Source organism: Thamnophis elegans, chromosome 2 (assembly GCF_009769535.1).
Source record: "Thamnophis elegans isolate rThaEle1 chromosome 2, rThaEle1.pri, whole genome shotgun sequence".
Taxonomy (NCBI): Eukaryota; Metazoa; Chordata; class Lepidosauria; order Squamata; family Colubridae; genus Thamnophis; species Thamnophis elegans.
Window position 1 is genome coordinate 147,492,235 of NC_045542.1, and position 21,628 is coordinate 147,513,862.

A 21,628-nucleotide genomic window follows, 5' to 3' on the forward strand; every position below is an offset into this window, starting at 1 on the left:
GCCACTGTGGCTCATGCTGCAAGAGCCACAACTGTTAAGAATCTTAGAGGCCCAGCAGGTATTTTGCTTGCAGCAAGCTACAAGTCAGCTGATTAGCTGAAAAATTTCTAGTGTTTTATGGGACTACAACTATATGTAAGGTGGTTGTTTTTTGCTTTTTCACTGATAAGTAGGGAGAAAACTTACTGTTTATTAAATTTATAGGCCGCCCAATCCCAGAGGACTCCGGGTGGCTTACAGAAACAAGAATATTAAAAAAGATTAAAAAACAGATAAAACACAATTTAAATTTAAAAGAGACACAACATGCACCCAGTCTAAGTGGGGCTGGACCTCAATACAGAGGTCAACAGCCCCAGGCCTGCTGGAATAGCCAGGTTTTGATAGATTTTTGGAAGGCTATGAGAGTGGGTAGGGTCCGGATCTCTGGGGGTAGCTCATTCCATAGGGCCGGAGCGGCAACAGAGAAGGCTCTACTCTGAGGCGTCGCCAGCCAGCATTGTCCAGCTGATGGCACCTGGAGAAGGCCCATTCTGTGCGATCTTATCAGTCTTAGGGAGGTGTGCGGCAGAAGACGGTCTCGTAGATATCCAGGTCCTAGGCCAACACACACACACACACACATTCAATCCAAGCATTGGGAAAGTGAACTCTACCAATGTTGACTACAATGACTGGAAGGAAGGTAGTGGTAATCCAATTCAATGGAAGGGGAAAGCTGGAATATCTAAGTAATGGACTAAAATCTCAGGATTCATTATCATGTACTTCCCTTCTGTATTCGGAATCTGTCATACATAACAATCTATTTTTACCAGTACAGCAGATTATAAGGTAGCATTTTATAAATCGAATGCTTCTGCTTACAAAAATGCATACTGCTACTGCATATCCCTGATTGCAGTGCAAACAATTCCTGAGGCTCTATTTTTTTTTCTACCCAAAATTGCCTTGCCACGGAGAAAGAATGAAAGATATCAGGAGATAAATTAGAGTCACATCTTAATCTGTTTCTTCCCCCACTTTTCCCCCTTTCATACTATATCTCTTCAATCATTCTGAGTGAAGGTATCTAATGAGTGATTAGAACATCTCAGTTTTAAGAGCGACTTTTGTGGTTTTGGGCACAATGAGCCCTATGGCGCCGGGGTTAGAGTGCAATATTGTAGGTGTTAGTAATATAATCTAACAGTTGGGTTGGCAATATATAAATCATGTAAGAAATGTTGTACCTGTTTCTTTAACTCATACTGTAAAATGTGAGTGATTGCTCTTTTCCTCAATCGGCCATAAGAGGGAGCCAGAATGACTGTTAGTTCTCTTTTTGTTAGATGCTGGGCTGATCTGATCTGAGTGTTTTGGAAGCTGGCTGTTAGAAAGTGCCGTGAGCTATTTATTGTAAGCTTTGCAACTGCTAGCAAACTTTGAATACTGAACTGATTATATGATACTGGACTATGTTATTTGGATTATCCCTTAACTGAAAGACATTGATGACTGACTGTCTTATCTGTGTATGACTTGGACTATTTGATGGACTCTGATACCTCTATTTCCACGAAAGTAAAAGCCTATTTAAACTGCAGTGTCTCTGTATGCTGGTTTGTGTGTTCTCCAACACAACTCTCACAATGTTTCACTGAACGTACTTGCTCTCCCAACGGGGAGCTTACCTAACAGTAGGCAAACTCTGTCCACAGCCTGGAGTTTGATCCTAATAGGGCGCAAGGTTGAATTATGTTCCTATCTGTCCGAGGTTAGTAAAATGAGGGCCAAGATTGTTGGGGGCAATATGCAAACAATACTGACATTGTAAACCTCCCACAGAGGATTGTAAAGTGCTATGGGGGCAGGAGCAGCATATAAGCCTAAATGCTATTGGCATTGCAATATCTGTAGCTCTGGTGTAGGATGAGGATTCGTTCTCTAAGCTGGTGGGTTGGTTTCTGTTTTGTTACCAGGCTAGGGAACATCTTCAGTAGAGTTTAGGGGATGCCCTAAGTCAGTGATGGCGAACCTTTTTCTTACGGCGGCATGCCAAAATTGTGTGCGTGTGTACTATCGTGCATGCGGGTGCATCCATTCAAATCTCCCCACCTCCGTGCATGCACGTGTGACCCCCCCCCCATGCTTGTGTGCGACCTCTCCCCCACGCATGTGTGCATGAACGGCTCCCCAGCCTCCAGAGGCTTTTCTGAAGCCTGGGGAGGACGAAAACCGCTTCTGCCGGCCCCCCAAAAGCCCTCCAGAAGCTAGACATGGATTGTTTCTGAACATCCGGTTGGGTCGTTGGGGGCATTTTTCGCCCTCCAAAGGCTTTGGGAAAGGCTCCGGAGGCTGGGAAGAGCAAAAAACAGCCCCAACGGGCCAACCGGAAGCTCGTTCCCGAAGGCTGGGGAGGGCAAAAACAGCCTCCCCTGAACCTCTAGAAGGGTGAAAAATCAGCTGACAGCTGGCGTGCCACCAAATATGGCTCCGTGTGCCACCTGTGGCACATGCGCCATAGGTTCACCATCACTGCCCTAAGCTATTGGCATTGCTAGCAATTTCTTGAGTTTGTCTTCCTGTAGTGTCCCAAGAGATCTCCATCTGTGTTTGTCCTTCCGTGACACTGCAACAAGTGTTACACAAAAGACCATCCCAAGGGGACGCATTTTATAAGAAAGCAGCAAACCCACAAAGGTTGCTGATGACCACCGAACAATACAAAGCTTCTAATGGTCCATCTCCTCCAACTCTTCAATGGGCCCGTGTTCATGTGTTGGAAGGGTGGGCCTCGGAGAAGTGGACGTGATGAACCAGGGCCTTGAGGCCGTTAAGAGCTGGATGAGCGCTAACAAACTGGTACTCAACCCGGACAAGACCGAGTGGCTGTTGTGCTTCCCTCCCAATAATTTGGCTGACATTCCAACACTCAGGCTGGGGGGTCAAATTTTATACCCCTCAGACAGGGTCCGTAACTTAGGAGTCCTCCTGGATTCACAGCTGACTTTCGACCATCAGCTGACGGCTGTGACCAGGGGGGCATTTGCCCAGGTTCGCCTGGTCCGACAGTTGCGGCCCTACCTGAACCGGGAGGCTCTCACAACAGTCACTCGAGCCCTTGTGATCTCTAGGCTGGAATACTGCAATGGGCTCTACATGGGGTTGCCCTTGAAGAGCATCCGGAGACTGCAGTTAGTCCAGAATGCAGCCGCGCGAGTGATAGTGGGCGCACCGCGGTTCGCCCACATTACACCCATCCTCCGCGAGCTGCACTGGCTACCTGTCGGTCTCCGGGTGCGCTTCAGGGTACTGATGACCACCTTTAAAGCACTCCATGGTAGTGGATCTGGATATTTGAGAGACCGCCTTCTGCCGATTACCTCCCTCCGACCGATTAGATCACACAGGCTGGGCCTCCTCCGGATTCCATCCGCCAGTCAATGTCGACTGGCGACTACACGGAGGAGAGCCTTTTCTGTTGCAGCTCCGACCCTGTGGAACGACCTCCCCGTTGAGATTCGTACCCTCACCACCATCCAGACCTTCCGCACAGCCCTCAAGACCTGGCTCTCCCAGCAGGCCTGGGGATAGGTTCCAATTTACCCGCCTGAGTGCTGACTGTTGAATGCATGTTGTGGTTTTACTATTTTATTTTTGGTCACTTATTGTTTGTCCCTTGTTGCTGCACACCCTTCCCTTATGATTGTAAGCCGCCCTGAGTCCCCTCAGGGAGAAGGGCGGCCTATAAGTCTTAATAAATGAAATGAATGAAATGAATGAAATGAAGTATAGCAACCGTTTACCCCAGAAGATAATTGACAAAAAAAATACAAAGCCACACGTTGTAATGTTTAAAAAAATCCAAACTTTTATTATTATTGAAATGTAAACAAAAGTTCATTATTTGTTCATGCCACACACTGAACAGCCAAAGGCAAGTCAGGATCTTGGCTGTTTTGATCAGAAGGGATGGGGAACCAAGAAGGTAGAGTGGAAAACAAAAGTCTGCTGGAAAACTGCTGGACCAAAAGGGGGGAAGGGGAAGCGTGAGAGAGAGAGAAAGAGTTCTCCACAAATGAACAGAGTTGACATCCAATGCAGCCTTCCCACATGGGGAATCATGGGAACTGGGTTAACACCTGTAGGGATGTTGGGGAACCTCAGCCTATGATGTTCTACAAAGAAGCTTCACTAAAGGCTGTCATTTGAAGATAGCAGACATAGTTCCAGCTGCCAACCTGACTTTCCTTCTCAAGGGGCTGCGAGGTTGGCTTCCAAGCTTCTTCCATCGGGAAAATGGAAGGCAGGAGAAATGCAATACTGGATCAAATGGGTTTGTTGGAGGGCCCAGTTAGATGCTTTGAAAATGGAGAAACCAGCATGGTTTCAACAGATAGCAGCTTTCTCGTTGTGCTTCGTTCTCAGCACCAAGTCTTCTGACTTTGAGTATCATACCCTGTCCTTGGCGGACTAGTTCTCCGGGCTTCTAGTATAGAACAGGGGTGTCAAACACATGGCATCATGTTGTCATGTGACATATCACGACTCCCTCCCCTTCGCTAAACCAGGGGTGGGCGTGGCCACCATATGACACATCCGGCCTGCGGGCAGCAAGTTTGACACCCCTGGTATAGATGGCGAAGCTCAGTCTCACTCAGGTGCCTGATCTCAGAGGAAGTGATGGTCAATTCAAAAGGAGGGGGAGGCGGCGGCATTTGGCTTCAGATTAATCATTCAGAGCCCCCAGGATTTTGTTAAATAAGTAGCGGGAGCAAATATATTGGCATTGGGGCAATAAACAGGCCTAAAAATGAACTCTGGTGAAAAAAATATCTGAAGATGTAAGAACACAGAGAACAAATTAGTACTGTTCAAAGGCAAGAAGGATTTTACTATCCTGATTTCAAATCAGTTACTTTTTTAGTCTAACCTTTCCCCAAACTGCTTGGAAAGATCCCAGAGCACAGATCTCCCAGCTTGTTTCATCCTTGCAGGATGAGGAAAACTGGCTAACGGAGAAATAACTTGATCCAGGTTATCCAACAGGCACCATAACTGAAAGGGAATTCAGCCTAAAACTTCTCCCATCCTGTTACCAATATTCCCCTCCCCCCCCCAAATATTCCTAACTGGTTCCATAATGCAATTCTTTTCAAACCTTTTGTTCTTCAGAATCTCAAGCCAACACAACTACTCTCACAATCTAACACATCCTGATGTGTTAGATGGCATCTTGGTTGTTCTTCCACCTGACACCATCTGGCCTTAGACTACAGTGGCCACTGCAGTGGCCTAGCTGGCACAGCAAACACATCTGCGGAGTTATACAACTGGACAGGATAGGGAGGGTTAGGTACAAGTACCAACTCCACGGAGAAAGTTAACCATTTGTTAGACTAATTTTTCCTCCCCTGACACAGTGTTTGAATGAACTTGGCACACATTTGCTTCCCCGCTTTCCTTTCCTTATAACAGAACATTTGATTATAATATAACAATGCTGTTTTCCGCACCTGACCCCTAACAGTTTCCTCTTGACACTGCCTACCAATTCTCCCTTCCATGCTTAGAAATCTGAACTCTTAATCTCTGTTCCTAATTTTTCATTTCCTTCTCCGAATTCCCAAAATCTCTTTCCATTTTCAGATTTGAAAATGACGCTCAGCGTTTCAGCTTCTCCTGCTTTTAAGGAGCATGGCAACTGTTCTAGGTTGAAAACAACAAACACATCCTTTTGACCTACAAAGCAAACACCTCAACCGTGTTGGGGCTGACCAAAGGGCAATAACCTATCACAGGCAGAATAACATTGAAAAGACAACATATAAGCACAAGCAACTGACCACAAAACAGAGAAAGACAAAGAAAATGGCACTGGGCTGAAACAGCAAAGGATTTAGCACTTGTATTTCCTCCTGGAGTTTATGGATTAGATTACTGGCTAAGGCTTCATTCTGTACAAGCTATAATAGGATCCACATGGAGCAAAGCTTACCTTTTACAGGTAGTACTTGACTTACGACATTTTGTTTGGTGACCATTTAAAGTTACAATAGCACTGAAAAAAGTGGCATGATTGTTTTTCACTTACAACCTTTGCAGCATCCCCATGGTCACCTGATCAAAATTTGATCGCTTGGCAACGGGCTCATATTTATGATGGTTGCAGAGTCCCAGGGTCACAAGCTAAGTCAATGGAAAACCCAGATTTACTTTACAACCATGTTACTAACTTAACAGCTGCAGTGATTCACTTAACAACTGAGGCAATAAAAGTCACCAAATGGAGCAAAACTTGCATCGTTCCATATCTCAGTTAGCAATGGAAGTTTTGGGGTTAATTGTGGTCATAAGTCGAGAACTACCTGTGTTCTATCATTCTTCCCAAGCCGTGGCAACTTCAGTGGCACGTGAAAGGAAATACGCATGTTAAGCTTCCAACAAGCTTAACACGCACTGTTAAATCCACAGTGTTTCCCTGAAAATAAGACAGGGTCTTATTTTCTTTTGACCCCCAAAATAAGCATTTGGCCTTCTTTTCGGGGAGGTCTTATTGTTTTTGAAGGGCAAGAGGTGGCGAGCGTGGTCACCTCATGGCTGCTGCTGTGTTGCAATATTTTTGGGGAGGGCCTATTTTGGGGGGAGGACTTATTTTAGTGCATGTGCTCAAAAGCTTGATTGGGCTTATTATCTGGAGTCTTATTTTCAAGAGAACAGGGTGATAGAATTGTAAATTAAAGCAAAAATTCCGGCCTTCTGGGACCACCATAATGTTGTTGTTGTTATTAGTTTTACCCCCTTTTTAACATACTTCAGTCAACTCAAGGCAGCGAGCATAGCCTCTTGCCTATTTTCTTCACAACAACCCTGTGACGTGGGTTGGGCTGAAAGAGGACGACCAGCCCAAAATCACCTAGCCAATTTTCATGCCTAAGGGAAAACTAAAATTCACATTCCCCCGACTTCTAGGTCACCTTTACCACTACCCCAAACTGACTCTCTAAGTCATCTCCAAGTGACCAAGTCATCGCCCAGAATTACGGAAGGAATGTTTGACTCTACTGACCTTCGGTGGTGCAGTGGTTAGAGTGCAGTACTGCAGGCTACTTTTGCTGACTGCTGGCTAACTTCAATTTGCTAGTTCAAAACTCACCAAGCTCAAGGTTGATTCAGCCTTCCATCCTTCTGAGGTGGGTAAAATGAGGACCCAGATTGTTGGGGGCAATAGGCTGACTCTGTAAACCACTTAGAGAGCGCTGTAAAAGCACTGTAAAGCGGTATATAAGTCTAAGTGCTATTGCTATTGCTACTCTGCAAAGGTTTTTGCACGCCTCTCGAAGAAATGGATCTATATTCAAAACAAAAGGGAAGGTAGTAAATAATTAGATTCATGGGCCTGTAACTTCCATCAACAAAAGGGTCATACCTGACTACATGGGTCATGAAGGGACAAATTACCTAAGTAAGAGCCTCATTTTGTGAGGTGGGTGTTAAGAGGAGAACATGATACCTTAGTTCCCTTAAAGTACTCACGTAGTCCTCAGCTTCCTCTAATCCCAGCAAAATGCCCAAAGGGTCAAATTCTTTGGCTCCCCCAATCTGGAAGGCTCTGGGGCCAAAGGAATGACCTGTACACAAACCACAGTTATGCAACCCTGTCATAGATTTCGTGTCAGTTTTAGTAAATCCTATTTTGGCTCCTCTCTCTTTCCCATCTCCTATTACAACAAAGGAGGCCTCCCTAAATACTGATGTGAAGAACAGCGCAGTATTTCTGAACCTCAGCAATTTTTAAATTGTATGGATTTCAACTCCCAGAGCTCTCCACCAGAATTATGGGAGTTGTAGTCCTCACAGCTTAAAGTTGCTGAGGTTGAGAAGCACTGCTCTAGTTGAAGAGGAGCCTTCCTAAGCTCCTAGGCCAGGAATCAGCAACCTGCGGCTCTGCAGCCACATGTGGCTCTTTCATCCCTCTACTGCGGCTTCCTGTCGCCGATCGGCTCCACAATTGATAGGGCTTTCAGTTAGGACAAGTAGAGGAAAAAGGATGCCGTGCTAGGAGGAGACTCTATGGTGGGAGAACCGGACTTCTGGTCAGCTCCAGAATTGAACGGGGAGCTTCCATTTAGGACCCTTTTTGGCTTTGAGTGTTTAAGATTGCTGACCCCTGCCCTAGGCCATCTAGTTAAATGTATCTAATCTCGAGAATTGCTGGCTATCAACGTAGTAACTCAAGAAAATGGACTTGTTCTAGAGTGTTTCATGTACTTCCTCTTCCTCTCACTTCCATCCCATCCCTACAGTGGGGCAAAAAATTATTTAGTCAGCCACCAATTGTGCAAGTTCTCCCACTTAAAAAGATGAGAGAGGCCAGTAATTGACATCATAAGTAGACCTCAACTATGAGAGACAAAATGAGAAAACAAATCCAGACAATCACATTGTCAGATTTGGAAAGAATTTTTTTGCAAATTATGGTGGAAAATAAGTATTTGGTCACCTACAAACAAGCAAGATTTCTGGCTCTCACAGACCTGTAACTTCTTCTTTCACTCATTACCTGTATTAATGGCACCTGTTTGAACTTGTTAGCAGTATAAAAGACACCTGTCCACAACCTCAAACAGTCACACTCCAAGCTCCACTATGGTGAAGACCAAAGAGCTGTCAAAGGACACCAGAAACAAAATTGTAGACCTACACCAGGCTGGGAAGACTGAATCTGCAATAGGCAAGCAGCTTGGTGTGAAGAAATCCACTGTGGGAGCAATAATTAGAAAATGGAAGACATACAAGACCACTGATAATCTCCCTTGTTCTGGGGTTCCACACAAGAGCTCACCCCGTGGGTTACCACATGGGGGGACCTAATGAATGACCTGCAAAGAGCTGGGAAATATGTAACAAAGGCTACCATCAGTAACACACTATGCTGCCAGGGACTCAGATCCTGCAGTGCCAGACGTGTCCCCCTGCTTAAGCCAGTACACGTCCGGGCCCGTCTGAAGTTTGCTAGAGAGCATTTGGATGATCAGAAGAGGATTGGGAGAATGTCATATGGTCAGATGAAACCAAAGTAGAACTGTTTGGTAGAAACACAACTTGTCGTGTTTGGAGGAGAGAGAATGCTGAGTTGCATCCAAAGAACACCATACCTACTGTGAAGCACGGTGGTGGCAACATCATGCTTTGGGGCTGTTTTTCTGCAAAGGGACCAGGACGATTGATCCTTGTACAGGAAATAATGAATGGGGCCATGTATCGTGAGATTTAAGAGCAAACCTCTTCCATCAGCAAGTGCATTGAAGATGAAACGTGGCTGGGTCTTTCAGCAGGACAATGATCCCAAAAACACCGCCTGGGCAATGAAGGAGTGGCTTCGTAAGAAGCATGTCAAGTCCTGGAGTGGCCTAGCCAGTCTCCAGATCTCAACTCCATAGAAAATCTGTGTTTCCATGTTGCCCAGCGACAGCCCCAAAACATCACTGTTCTAGAGGAGATCTGCATGGAGGAATGGGCCAACATACAACAGTGTATGCCAACCTTGTGAAGACTTACAGAAAACATTTGACCTCTGTCATTGCCAACAAAGGATATGTAACAAAGTATTGAGATGAACTTTTGATATTGACCAAATACTTATTTTCCACCATAATTTGCAAAAAAAATTCTTTCCAAATCAGACAATGTGATTGTCTGGATTTGTTTTCTCATTTTTGTCTCTCATAGTTGAGGTCTACCTATGATGTCAATTACAGGCCTCTCTCATCTTTTTAAGTGGGAGAACTTGCACAATTGGTGGATGACTAAATACTTTTTTGCCACACTGTATGTTGCCACTGGCACATTCTGGATCCCAGGAGAGCCTTAGTATGTATTTTAATGCAGCCCTCCTAACTCTGACCCTCGTAGCATTGGATCAGAACTGAGAGATCTGTTTTGGCTTTCCAACTATATCCAGCCTATGTTAAGTATTACATTACAATGGCACCAATTTTTAATGATTCTTGCAGCGTTTGGCAGGTTTAAAAAACAGAGTTCACATGTGGCTTGTGAGGAATCAAGGCTGCCCATTCAGACCTTGGCACATGCTTGGTCTTTCCACCAGATCCTAAGATAATGACCATGATTTATTATCACCATTAGTCTTTTAAAATGACAGAGAACTCAATGGTAAATTTTGGTACCAAAATCCAATGTACCAAGTCCAAGAGAAAGCCTTACAGTACTTAAATACAACCAGGTTTTATAATAAATAGTAAACTTTGCTGCAGACCTAATGAAAAGAGTAAACTTCTGCTTCTTTCTTTAAAAAAAAGACTACCAGCCACGTGCTTTAACTCAGCCCTATTTAAAGGGTTCAAAGGTACTTTCAAGACCGACCAAGACAAGCTTGTCAAAGAATATTTCTCATTAGATTACATGTAATCTCAATATGTGTGTTTGAAAGTGAGTGAGACGGGGAGAAAGAGAATAATATGATTATAGGGAAAGACAGTATCTAGCAGTTTTTCTTTCCCTTGGTCAGGAACTGTGTATCTAAATTTAAAGTAAATTTAAACTGACAGCTGAACACTGTCCTCTTATACATGGGTTTTTTTCTCATTTCCATGGTTCATTTCTGAATCCGAGATCCTATGGAGAATCATTTTTACATCTTTTCGTAAACAGAATGTCTTTTAGGTTGAAATAGATTACTTGCCAAACACCAGTATATAAATAAACCTCAGTGAAATATTAATAGTATAGTAGCTCAATGACAGTTTGTAAAGCTTTCAATTACGCTCTTAATTTTTTTTCATTCAAAATCTGATGAGAAATATTCCTTTGTGATCTTACTTAAGATTTATCTACACTTTCTATTAACAACCAAGTAAATAAAATGCAGGTTTCCGACCTGCTACAAACTCTCTGAAACCATTTACTAGAGACAACAACACATGTACCAATGCCTCTACTAACTCACATTCAACTCTCTGAAAGAACAACATACATTATCTTCAAGATCTAAAGCCAACACTAGAAATGGCCCTCATCCACAAAGTAGCAATAGTATCAGTACTAATTAAATAAAATAAAACCTTTACTGTAAAAACCATCTGGCCCACATCTGATACAGTATAAGAGTTACTCCTTTGGCTATCAGGCCCCCCAAAAAGAGAATCCTTATGTAGTTCAACAATAATTTATGGCTGACAACTAATTTACCCTTTCCATCTTTAGGTTCCAGATTTCCCTTCTGGACGCTTGTATTCTGTTTCTTTTTTATTGTTCTTGCTCTCTCTTTTTTAATCTAAAGTACCCAGAATCATCTGGACTTGGGTGCCCTCTAGTTTAATCTAATTTAGATTAAATTAAATTAATTTAGGCATAGTGCGGGTCATTGGCAAAATCCATGCTGTAGCAGGCATCCATTTATATTACCGTAATGCCAGGTAACAAATCAGCACTAATCATTTCCAGGCTGTAAACTTAAACCAGTTAGGAACTAAAGGATATCTTCATAAATAGTTGGATCTAAAAGACAAAAGAATCAAGTGGGAGAATCCACTCATCCCAATCACAATAATGTTCCATTTAAGCACTTTTGGAAATTGGGATGTTAAAAAAGTGAAACTTTTAGGCACACCTAATGTTATATAAATAAACCTACTTCTTTATAGGCTTGTGCCCATCCATATAGGCTGTACCTATAAAGCTTATTAAAAAGAAGAGAATGAAGAAACTGGATGAAATTCAAATCTTGCTGCTAGAAAGTGCTCAAGACACAAGTAGAGGCCCAATGGTTGGGGAGACATAGCAGAAACCGGCGATCAGTGGCTGTTTTCAGAGCGGTTCAGGGAGCTGGCAGCGGGAGATGGAGGGTGGGGAGAGAGAGAGAGAAAAGAAAGGAAGGAAGGGAGAGAGGGGGTGGGGGTATTAAGAAAGAAAAAAGGAGACAGGTTAGATCCCAGACTGAAGAAAACCATCTGTCCAATTAAAGATAATAATAATTTCTCTGTTGAGAACAATGACACTACCTATAAATTACAGAATCATTACAGATAGTCTTCAACTTACAACCATGAGCCGCAGTGGCGCAGTGGTTAGAGTGCAATACTGTAGGCTACTTCTGACTGCAATTTGGCAGTTAAAATCCCACCAAGCCAGGGGTGAAATCCAGCAGGTTCTGACAGGTTCTGGAGAACCAGTAACGGAAATTTTGAGTACTTCAGAGAACCGCTGGTGGAAATTTTGAGTAGTTCAGAGAACCGCTGGTGGAAATTTTGAGTAGTTCAGAGAACCGGCAAATGCCACCTCTGGCTGGCCCCAGAGTAGGGTGAGAGTGGAGATTGTGCTGTATTTTCTCCCTGGAATGGGGTGGGAATGGAAATTTTGCAGTATCCTTCTCCTGTAACGCCCACCAAGCCACACCACGCCCACCAAGCCACGCCCACAGAACCGGTAGTAAAAAAAATGTGAATTTCACCACTGTACCAGACTCAAGGTTGACTTGGCCTTCCATCCTTCCAAGATGGATAAAATGAGGACCCAGAGTGTTGGAGGTGGGGCGCAATATGCTGGCTCTGTAAAACTGCTTAGGGAGTCTAAATGCTATTGCTCTTGCTTATTGAATAATTTATTCAATAAGCCAAACATAAGAGCAATGTGTGAATGAAGTCAATGAGTTCTCAACAGAAGCAACTGCATGATAAAAACCCCACAAAATTATGTGGAAGCAGATCTAGGTCAGCCTGTAAAATAGGTTTTTGTTTAACCAGATTAATAAATCTGGGTCACCAAAATGGCCAAAGTGGTATTGCATATTAGACAAATACACACAAATGAGTGATTTCCAATCCAGGATTTTCCAAATGCGACAAGAAAATATATTTGCAACTTGGTATCCTCCAAAAACATGGGCTGACATGTCCCATCATTCCCAGCCAGACCAGCTAAATGTCCCTACGGCTGAGGATTATGAAAATGGTAGTCTAACACTTCTGAAGGACGTCAACTTGGACTTTGGTGAAAGTATTTCTCCTAAAGCTCCTTCCACATCTTGCTTCCCAACATGCTTCTTCCCAGCATCAAGGTCATCACAACATGCCACTGCAAGCTCACTGCCAATCCAGCCTTCTAAATCTCTGTTTAAAAAAATCCTTGGAATATTTTCAAGTGAAAGTGTTGGCATTCAGCCTTCACTGCCTTCACATGGTTAAGTAAATCATTAACCGCCACAGAGGACAGAATGTAAACAGTAAAGGAAAGTGTCAGCTGCCACCTTCTGCTTTACTGCTATATAGTGATAGACTGCCATGAAGTATGAGGAGGGGGGAATAAAAGGGGAAAGGCTTAGGGGAAAATGAAAGTAAGTGCTGTATCTCCTCCAGATGCTGCCTCAAGGGTCACCCAACTGGAAGAAGGAGGGGGCCACCTATGCCATTAAGTAAACATCTTGCCTGAATCGGATTGATTACACTGGGAATGGGCAATGGGAGGTAGCTAAGGGAGGGAATAGTTGAACTTAGGAATTTTGGTGCACAATATTCGCTTCTGCCTTTGCATTACTGCAATATACTTGACTTCTTATAAAACTATAAGAGCCGAGGTGGCGCAGTGGTTAAGGTGCAGTACTGCAGGCCACTTCAGCTGACTGTGATCTGCAGTTCAGCGTTTCAAATCTCACCGGCTCAAGGTCGATTCAGCCTTCCATCCTTCCGAGGTGGGTGAAATGAGGACCCGGACTGTGGGGGCAAGTTGCTGACTCAATTTGCTAAAAAAATTTGTAAACCACTTAGAGAGGGCTGAAAGCCCTATGAAGCGGTATATAAGTCTAATTAATAAATAAATAAATATACCTTTCTCCACAAATGGAGCCAAGGATCGTTTCTATTTAGAGGTTTAAGTGATGGCAGGTCTGACAGAAAGTTTTTAGTATCAGTTAAGAATTGTAACAAAACATGCAAAATAACACATGCAATGCAACATGGACAGCTAGAAGATATACAGGAAGAAAACGGAATAACAGAATAACAGAGTTGGAAGGGACCTTGGAGGTCTTCTAGTCCACCCCCTGCCTAGGCAGGAAACCCTACACCATTTCAGACAAATGGCTTTTCTTTTTTCAAGGGCCGAATCACCATTGTAGGCAGGCCAGCCTGGGGGATAGTGGGTGGGGGGGGATGGACTCCTTCTGTAGCACACTGCCGGCTAAAGTGGAGCGTGGAGGGGCTCACATCCTGTTTTCGGCCTGGATGGCCTCGTGCAACACTCTGCTGGCCTAAATGACAACACTGCCATTTTGGCTGCCAGAAACACTGCAGGCTGGTACTTTGCTATTTCCAGACTGGCCCTGTGGGTCAGATTTAAGCACCCCGCAGTCTAGATATAGAATATAATAAAATAGCAGAGTTGGAAGGGACCTTGGAGGTCTTCTAGTCCAACCCCCTGGCTAGGCAGGAAACCCTATACCATTTCAGACAAATGGCTATCCAACATCGTCTTAAAGACTTCCAGTGTTCACAACTTCTGGAGGCAAGCTTTTCCACTGATTAATTGTTCTAACTGTCAGGAAATTTCTCCTCAGTTCTAAGTTGCTTCTCTCCTTGATTAGTTTCCACCCATCGCTTCTTGTTCTGCCCTCAGGTGCCTTGGAGAAAAGTTTGACTCCCTCTTCTTTGTGGCAACCCCTGAAATATTGGAACATTGCTATCATGTCTCCCCTAGTCCTTCTTCTCATTAAACTAGACATACCCAGTTCCTGCAACTGTTCTTCATATGTTTTAGTCTCCAGTCCCCTAATCATCTTTGTTGCTCTTCTCTGCACTCTTTTTAGATTCTCCACATCTTTTCTACATCGTGGCAACCAAAACTGAATGCAGTATTCCAAGTGTGGCCTTACCAAGGCATTATAAAGTGGTATTAACACTTCACGTGATCTTGATTCTATCCCTCTGTTTATGCACTGTGTTGGCTTTTTTGGCAGCTGCTGCACACGGCTGGCTCAAAACAATGAGTCCAAATTCTGTGCTCAAAATTACAGTTATTGAATAAGCCACTGTATATTCCCCCCTTTTTTTCCTTCAACTAAACAATTTTAGAACATTTGAAAAGAAAATGAAAATGGAGAGATCTAAGATTCTGTGGCATTGATTTCCACTTCTTTTAAGCCAAAGATTCTCCATGGGACCTCCATTATCTTTGCTGCCATTCTGGTTCACAGATTACCTAAGCCAGAGGTACCCAACTCCGGGGCCACGGCCCACAACTGGGCTGCAGCCTGTTTGGCATCGGGCCATAGAAGTGGCGAGCGAGCTCTACTTATGCAAGCAGCGGATGCACCGGTGTGCCCATTGCTCATGCAAACGGAGTTGCACATGCGTGCTTTCCTGTCACTCATGCCAAACAATCCCCTCTCCTCTCCCCACCAGTTCTCAAAGCTGGAAAGGTTGGGGACTGATGACCTAAGCAATCAAGTTTTAGTTCCACTATGCTGTGATCATGTGATTTCAGGAGAGGAAGCGGCTTTATGGTTAGTAGGCAGCAGTAGGAATACATTAGGCAACAAGAAGAAACTGAACCAGAAAGATAATTCAAGTGTTGCTTGGCCATTAAAAGTTCATCCTTCCTCTTTGTGCTTTTAAGAGTTGAAGGACTTCTGTATGTGACTGGAAGCAAGAGTAAACGTAGCCCATGTCCATAACATTTAAGTGCCTACTGCAGGATCGGGGTTGCCGAGGTGGCACAGTGGTTAAATGCAGCACTGCAGGCTACTTCAGCTGACTGCGGTTCTGCAGTTCGGCTGTTCAAATCTCACCAGCTCAGGGTTGACTCAGCCTTCCATCCTTCCGAGGTGGGTAAAATGAGGACCCGGATTGTTGTTGGGGGCAATATGCTGACTCTGTAAACCGCTTAGAGAGGGCTGAAAGCCCTATGAAGCGGTATATAAGTCTAACTGCTATTGCTATTGCTAACATCCCATTAGCCCTGTGAGCAAAGCAGAAAGTTGCAAAGTGCCTCTCCCTTCCTACCTGGTTCTCCGCCTCTGTGAAAGCAAGTTGCCCGGATCACCATTCATCAAGTGTTGGGCAGCTGCATGTGGGGGACAGAGGCGCAAGTTCTTCAGCAACTCTTGCTCGTTGAGAAAAGGTTTGAGGCAGCCTCGCACTGGAGAATTCCCCACACTGCTAGAGCGGGTCAGTGCCCGAGACTGGTTGAAGGGCCAAGGTGGTTCAGTCTCTTCCTTCAAGACTACAAGAAAGAGGAAACAAACAAAAGGGAAAATACAATTCAGTTCTTAACCAGATTTAATATAACTTATCAGACAGGAGAAGAGCAGACAGAAATTTACAGAAATAAGATTACTGCCTAAGCAGGCTTACGCTTAGCCGACTTTAACATAACCCAGTAGTACACAGAAGATGAATCTGTCTGCTAATCTAAATCTTACTGTCTACTAATTAGTTGTGGTAGAATAAAGAGTCACAAGAGGGAAGGGCTCCTTCCCAGAGGACAAAGAGACTTTCTGGTAGGCAGGAAAAGTGTGAAGGCAGAGCCTCTCTGGCAGTTCACAGAGTGTATGTAATAGTTATACAGATAGTTGATTTAGTCTGGCAAAATTCTGTCTATAGGTGAACAATAAAGAAATCTTTCTACTAGTCTCATCTTACTAGTCTTACAGTTTAATTAAAACACAGAAATCACAATCTTTATTTTCCAGATTTTTGCTTCCAGGCCCAGATCAGCAGCAAAAGAGGCCTAAAGAACCCAGCCTGCTTTTCTTCATTATTGGAAGACTGTCTTTCTTAAAAAGAACTCAAGTTAAGAATAAGTTGAAAAATCCCTTTCCCTCTGCTCCACTGTTTCTCACCTTCCTCACATAATGAGAATAACATGAAGCTGGCACGTTTTAAAGTTGATAATGAAGTCTAGGAAGAATAGTTTTCATACAAGAGGTCTTCCTAGAAAATGCCAATTCAGATCCCTCTGATTCCTGCAGAATCAAATTTCAGGATTTCGATTCTTCCTGACTGGAAGAAGTTTTAGATTTTTCTCGGACACCAAATATTGTTCCTATCCCAATCAAGGTAAGTTCACCTAACAGAACCAGAATGCAGATTTGCAAGCAATTTTGGGCATCCCAAGAATGGCACATACAACACTTTTGCTATAGAAGCTGGTGTTGGTTTACTTTCAGGTCCAATTCAAGGTGTTATTACCTTCAAAGCACTATAAGACATGGGGCCAGGCTACCTGGGGAAACATTTCATCTCCATTATGTCAGCCCATCCCACCGGGTCAGATGGAGAAGAAGGTTGGGGAGGAACATGGGCCAGTCCTAGAGTCTGGGGAAGGCTCTGATGAGGGCTCTGTGTCGGAGGCAGAGACGAGGTCGAGGCCATCTGGCAGTGATCAGGTGCCTACAGAGCTGGACAGCAGTGAGGCAGAGGAACAGCTGGAGCTTGTTCCCAGTGTGTGCATGCACAGAGCTGCCAGAAGAAAAGAACAGCTAAGAAATCAGGGTCAACTTGGGAGTAAAGTCACAGGTGGAAAGTGATTGGCCCCTCCCATAGGAAATAAAAGAGGAGCGGAAGGGGGCTGGGCTTTTGCAGGAAACAATTTGTTTGTTTGTTTGTTTCAGATGTGTGAAGATCCCAGAGACTCTGTGCCAAGTTTCCTTGCACAGCACTGCCTTTGGAAAATATTTACATGGCAGCTTTCCAAGCTAGATAAGGTCTGTGCTCATAAATTCACCTTTGAAAGACTGTTTGCCAGGCCTTTGCTGAATGTGAATGAGAGGAATTCATATTCGTTTAATAAAAGGGGTTTTGTCGTGGCCAGGAATCTGCTTTGTGATTTTCGGGGAAGCCTAGGTCAGAATAGGCTTCTGTCTTATGAACTGAGTGCCCCCCACCTCCCAAAAGCAGACCAAATTGGGTGCTAAAATGGGAGGAGACGACCAAGCTGGAACCATTTCCACAAAGCTGTAATCTAGATATCAGCTCAGTTTAGGCACCGATTCACCTGAAAAAAAAAACCTCAAGCTCATTTTCCAGTTAGGATTAGACACTGCTTACATTCTCGATCTGACAGCGAATATGGTTTTATGTCTCCCTCAGAGCGCTTTGGAGGCAGTTTTCTTGCTGGAGCTGCAACAAGAGGGTAAATAAAACAAATGAGCATTTGGTTGTGGTAGGAAAGTATTATCCAAAATACCTCCAGTAATATTAAGTTTCCATTCTTATGAGAGAATATGTTTCAAAAACCACAGTGTGAAGTATGGCCATTCAAAATTATGTGGGGGTGCGAGAAGACAAATCCCAATAAATTAGTCTAAAATTGCAGTGTGACAATTATGAACAGCTGAGTGAAAGAGCAGAAACAATGTCAGTCGTTGAAAGATTTCCATAACTCCAGCTAGGTAATTCATTCCGCAAACTGCAGAATGTTGTCATTAAGTCAAGGATTGGGCCCGAACAACTGCAGTATATTTATCGACAGCAACATTTCTGGATATCGAAGATTTATTTAAGCACAGAAAGCCTAAAGCTAATTGACAGAGAATTTCTGAGGATGAGGTAGAAAGAATATAAAAGGCTTCTTATAACTGCTTTTGCCTTGCACTATTTTTAATCGTTTATCAAAAGGGAATAAGACAAATTCTAGAGGAGGGCCCCCCCCCAACCTCCGGGCCACAGTTGATTGGGAACTGGGCCACGTAAGCAGTGGACAAGCAGTGAAGCTTTATTTGCACAGACAAAGGATTAGGTTTGCTGGCTGGGGAATTCTGGGAGTTGAAGTCCACCAAAGTTGCCAAAGTTGGGGACCCCTGTTCTAGAGAATACAGTGATACTATGCGGTTGTAATAGTCTGTTGGTTGTTTTGAGAAGTTTTTGACTATGACAATGTCATTCTTTTCATAGCTTGAGCGGTGAGGCACTTTTTGATAGTTGCATGGGTATGCATTGTGTTGGAAGATGTTGTGTAGATCAGTGTTTTTCAACCACTGTGCCGCGGCACACTAGTGTGCCGTGACATAGTGTAAGGTGTGCCGTGGGAACATTACTTTATATATAGTCAATATAGGCACAGAGTTAATTTTTTTTAACATTTTCTAATGGTGGTGTGCCTCGTGATTTTTTTCATGAAAAAAGTGTGCCTTTGCACAAAAAAGGTTGAAAAACACTCGTGTAGATGGAGGTCTGATTCCTTTTTCTGGCGTTCTGAGCTGCCGCAATGTATTTGCAGTCATCTGAATAATATTCTCACCCAGCTCTCGTGTGGGAAGCTGGGTTGTTATTTTGATAATGCAGCACTTGGCTAGTGTGGATTGTTTTTCAACAGACACATGCTTCTAACTTGCCCTTGTTTTCTATGCTGAGGAGGAGATCTAGAAAGGATACTGCGTTCTTGCTGTCTTCTTATCTGGTGATTTTGATTCCTTTAAAGATGTTATTTTACGTGGTCTTCTCTAGCTGTTCTTTTTATTTTGACAAAGATGTTGTCTACATACAGAACGGCAGCCATACTTCTGGTTGTACGTGTAGGACTCTTGTAGCGTCTGGATCAATAGTTCCCAATGTTGGGCCCACGCCCCACAGCGGGGCAATTTGATTTTTAATGGGGACAATTTGAACCTTGTTGAAACCAGGTTAATGGCCTTTTAGGCTTCCTCCCGTGAGTAGAGTTCGCTTTTTGAGCAAAGTAAGAATTATATTGTTAGGAATAAAATTCTAAAATAAAATTGGGTTGGCAATGTATAAATCATGTAACAATGCTGTACCTGTTTCTTTAAATCATACTGTAAAATGTGATTGGTTGCTGTTTTCCTCAATCGGCCATAAGGGGGAGCCAGAATGATTGTTAGCTCTCTGTTTGTTAGATGCTGGGCTGATCTGATCTGAGTGCCGTGAGCTATTGTAAGTTTTGCAACTGCTAGCAGAACTCAACAGTTGAGTTCTGAACTGATTATATGATACTGGACTATGTTATTTGGATTATCCCTTAACTGAAAGACATTGATGACTGACTTACTTATCCGTGTATGACTTGGACTGTTTGATGGACCCTGATACCTCTATTTCCACGAAAGTAAAAGCCTATTTAAACTGCAGTGTCTCTGTATGCTGGTTTGTGTGTTCTCCAACACAACTCTCACAACGCTTCTCTGAACGTACTCGTTCTCCCAACGGGGAGCTTACCTAACATATATGTCACCGGGGGGGGAGGGGGGAGGGCAATCAGGATTTTAGAGATGCTTAGGTGGGGTGTGGCCAAAAAAAAAAAAAAGGTTGGGAACCATTGCTCTAGATGCTGCATTATAGTCTCTGATAGGAGTCGGACAGCCATAACAACAAGTCAGCCAATGCGAACTGTTTGGTGACTAAAAAACAGTATCTGTTGCTGCTATGTCAGATGGCTCAGAGCCTGGGTGTGGCTTAGCTTAATTGATTTGTTTTAAATTTAAGTTCGGCGCTCATAGCTTCTGTAAAATGTGTGCTTCTGAATTCTGGGTCTGCTTCTCCTACCACGTTGAAAGAGCTGCATGGGTATTGTATACATGCATCATGTTTTATATTGTTGTATATAAACAAGTTTCTTCTATAAATGAATCCTGCTGAATTATTTACTTGTGTGCTGGATGAAAGCTGAAAACTCTAACAGTCTTCACTAGTTGTTCTTTTAATTTTGACAAAAGTGCTGCCTACACACAGAATTGGATCCCTACTTCTGGTTTTATGTGTGGGATTGTTATAGCGTCTAGAGATGCTGCATTATATTCTCTGCTAGAGGTCCTCAGAGTAGTGTTCCCATCAGTGTTCCTCTGATTGGTTGATGTATTTGTCCATTTGTTTTCAGGTTTTAAATCCAAAATGATATTTTCATATAAGATTATCCTGAACAAAGACTGGGAGAACATAATGTAATGTTTTAAGAGACAATTTGTCCATTCTTACTAGTAACATGTATCATCGTATTATTTGGCAAACAGCATTACTTATATAATTTGCACAGTGCACACAATCATATCCTTTGTGTGGTGACATCATGTGTGTGGCATTATAATGTCACCTACCAGATGCTTATTTAAATCATATTCTTATTTGTCTTTATTTCAGACCAGGATAACACTTATGGCTTCAAAGAATGAGTACTATATGATTAAACAAAAGCTATGAAATGAATGCAGGATATTCCTGATCTACAGAAGAAATAATCTACTGTGTTGTGTTTAATTTTGACAAACTATTCATTATTGTTGTCAGCTTGAATCATTCATGGTTTCCCCATTCTGACTCTAACAAACTCCCATGATCAGTCATCTACTCATACAAAAAATTTAACGATTATACTATTTCATGAAAAACAGGAATATGGCAGATAAAATGGAATCTTCTGCTACATTTAGTTCTTCACAAGCAGCATATTTGCACCCTCACTATAGTAGAACCAACAGATGCAAAATCAGAGTTAATGCAGCAATAGAAATAAATGTACTACAGGTAGTCCCCAAATTGCAGCCGTAATGGAGCCTGCCCATTACAGTATTTTTCGGAGTACAAGACGCACCGGAGTATAAGACGCACCAAGGTTTTGAAGAGGCAAATTTTTTAAAAAAGGGTTTTGCACTCTGCAAACCTCCCAAAAACGGCCCATTTTT

General features: G+C 43.2%; 1 protein-coding gene across 2 annotated transcripts in view; it reads right to left on the minus strand.

Moving 5' to 3' along the window:
- ATAT1 (alpha tubulin acetyltransferase 1) overlaps nucleotides 1-21,628 on the minus strand; it is a 40,709-nt gene that overhangs the window by 7,385 nt on the left and 11,696 nt on the right. Inside the window, exons 8-10 of one of the 2 annotated variants that reach the window (XM_032210167.1) lie at nucleotides 18,045-18,116; nucleotides 15,999-16,218; nucleotides 10,514-11,829 (exon numbers count right to left, since the gene is read on the minus strand). In XM_032210167.1, coding sequence (XP_032066058.1) covers nucleotides 11,799-11,829; nucleotides 15,999-16,218; nucleotides 18,045-18,116 — 323 coding nt within the window. In that variant the 3' untranslated portion in view covers nucleotides 10,514-11,798. Of the gene's footprint in view, nucleotides 1-10,513; nucleotides 11,830-15,998; nucleotides 16,219-18,044; nucleotides 18,117-21,628 lie in introns of those variants that run through there. The other variant, XM_032210166.1, reaches the window with a different exon arrangement.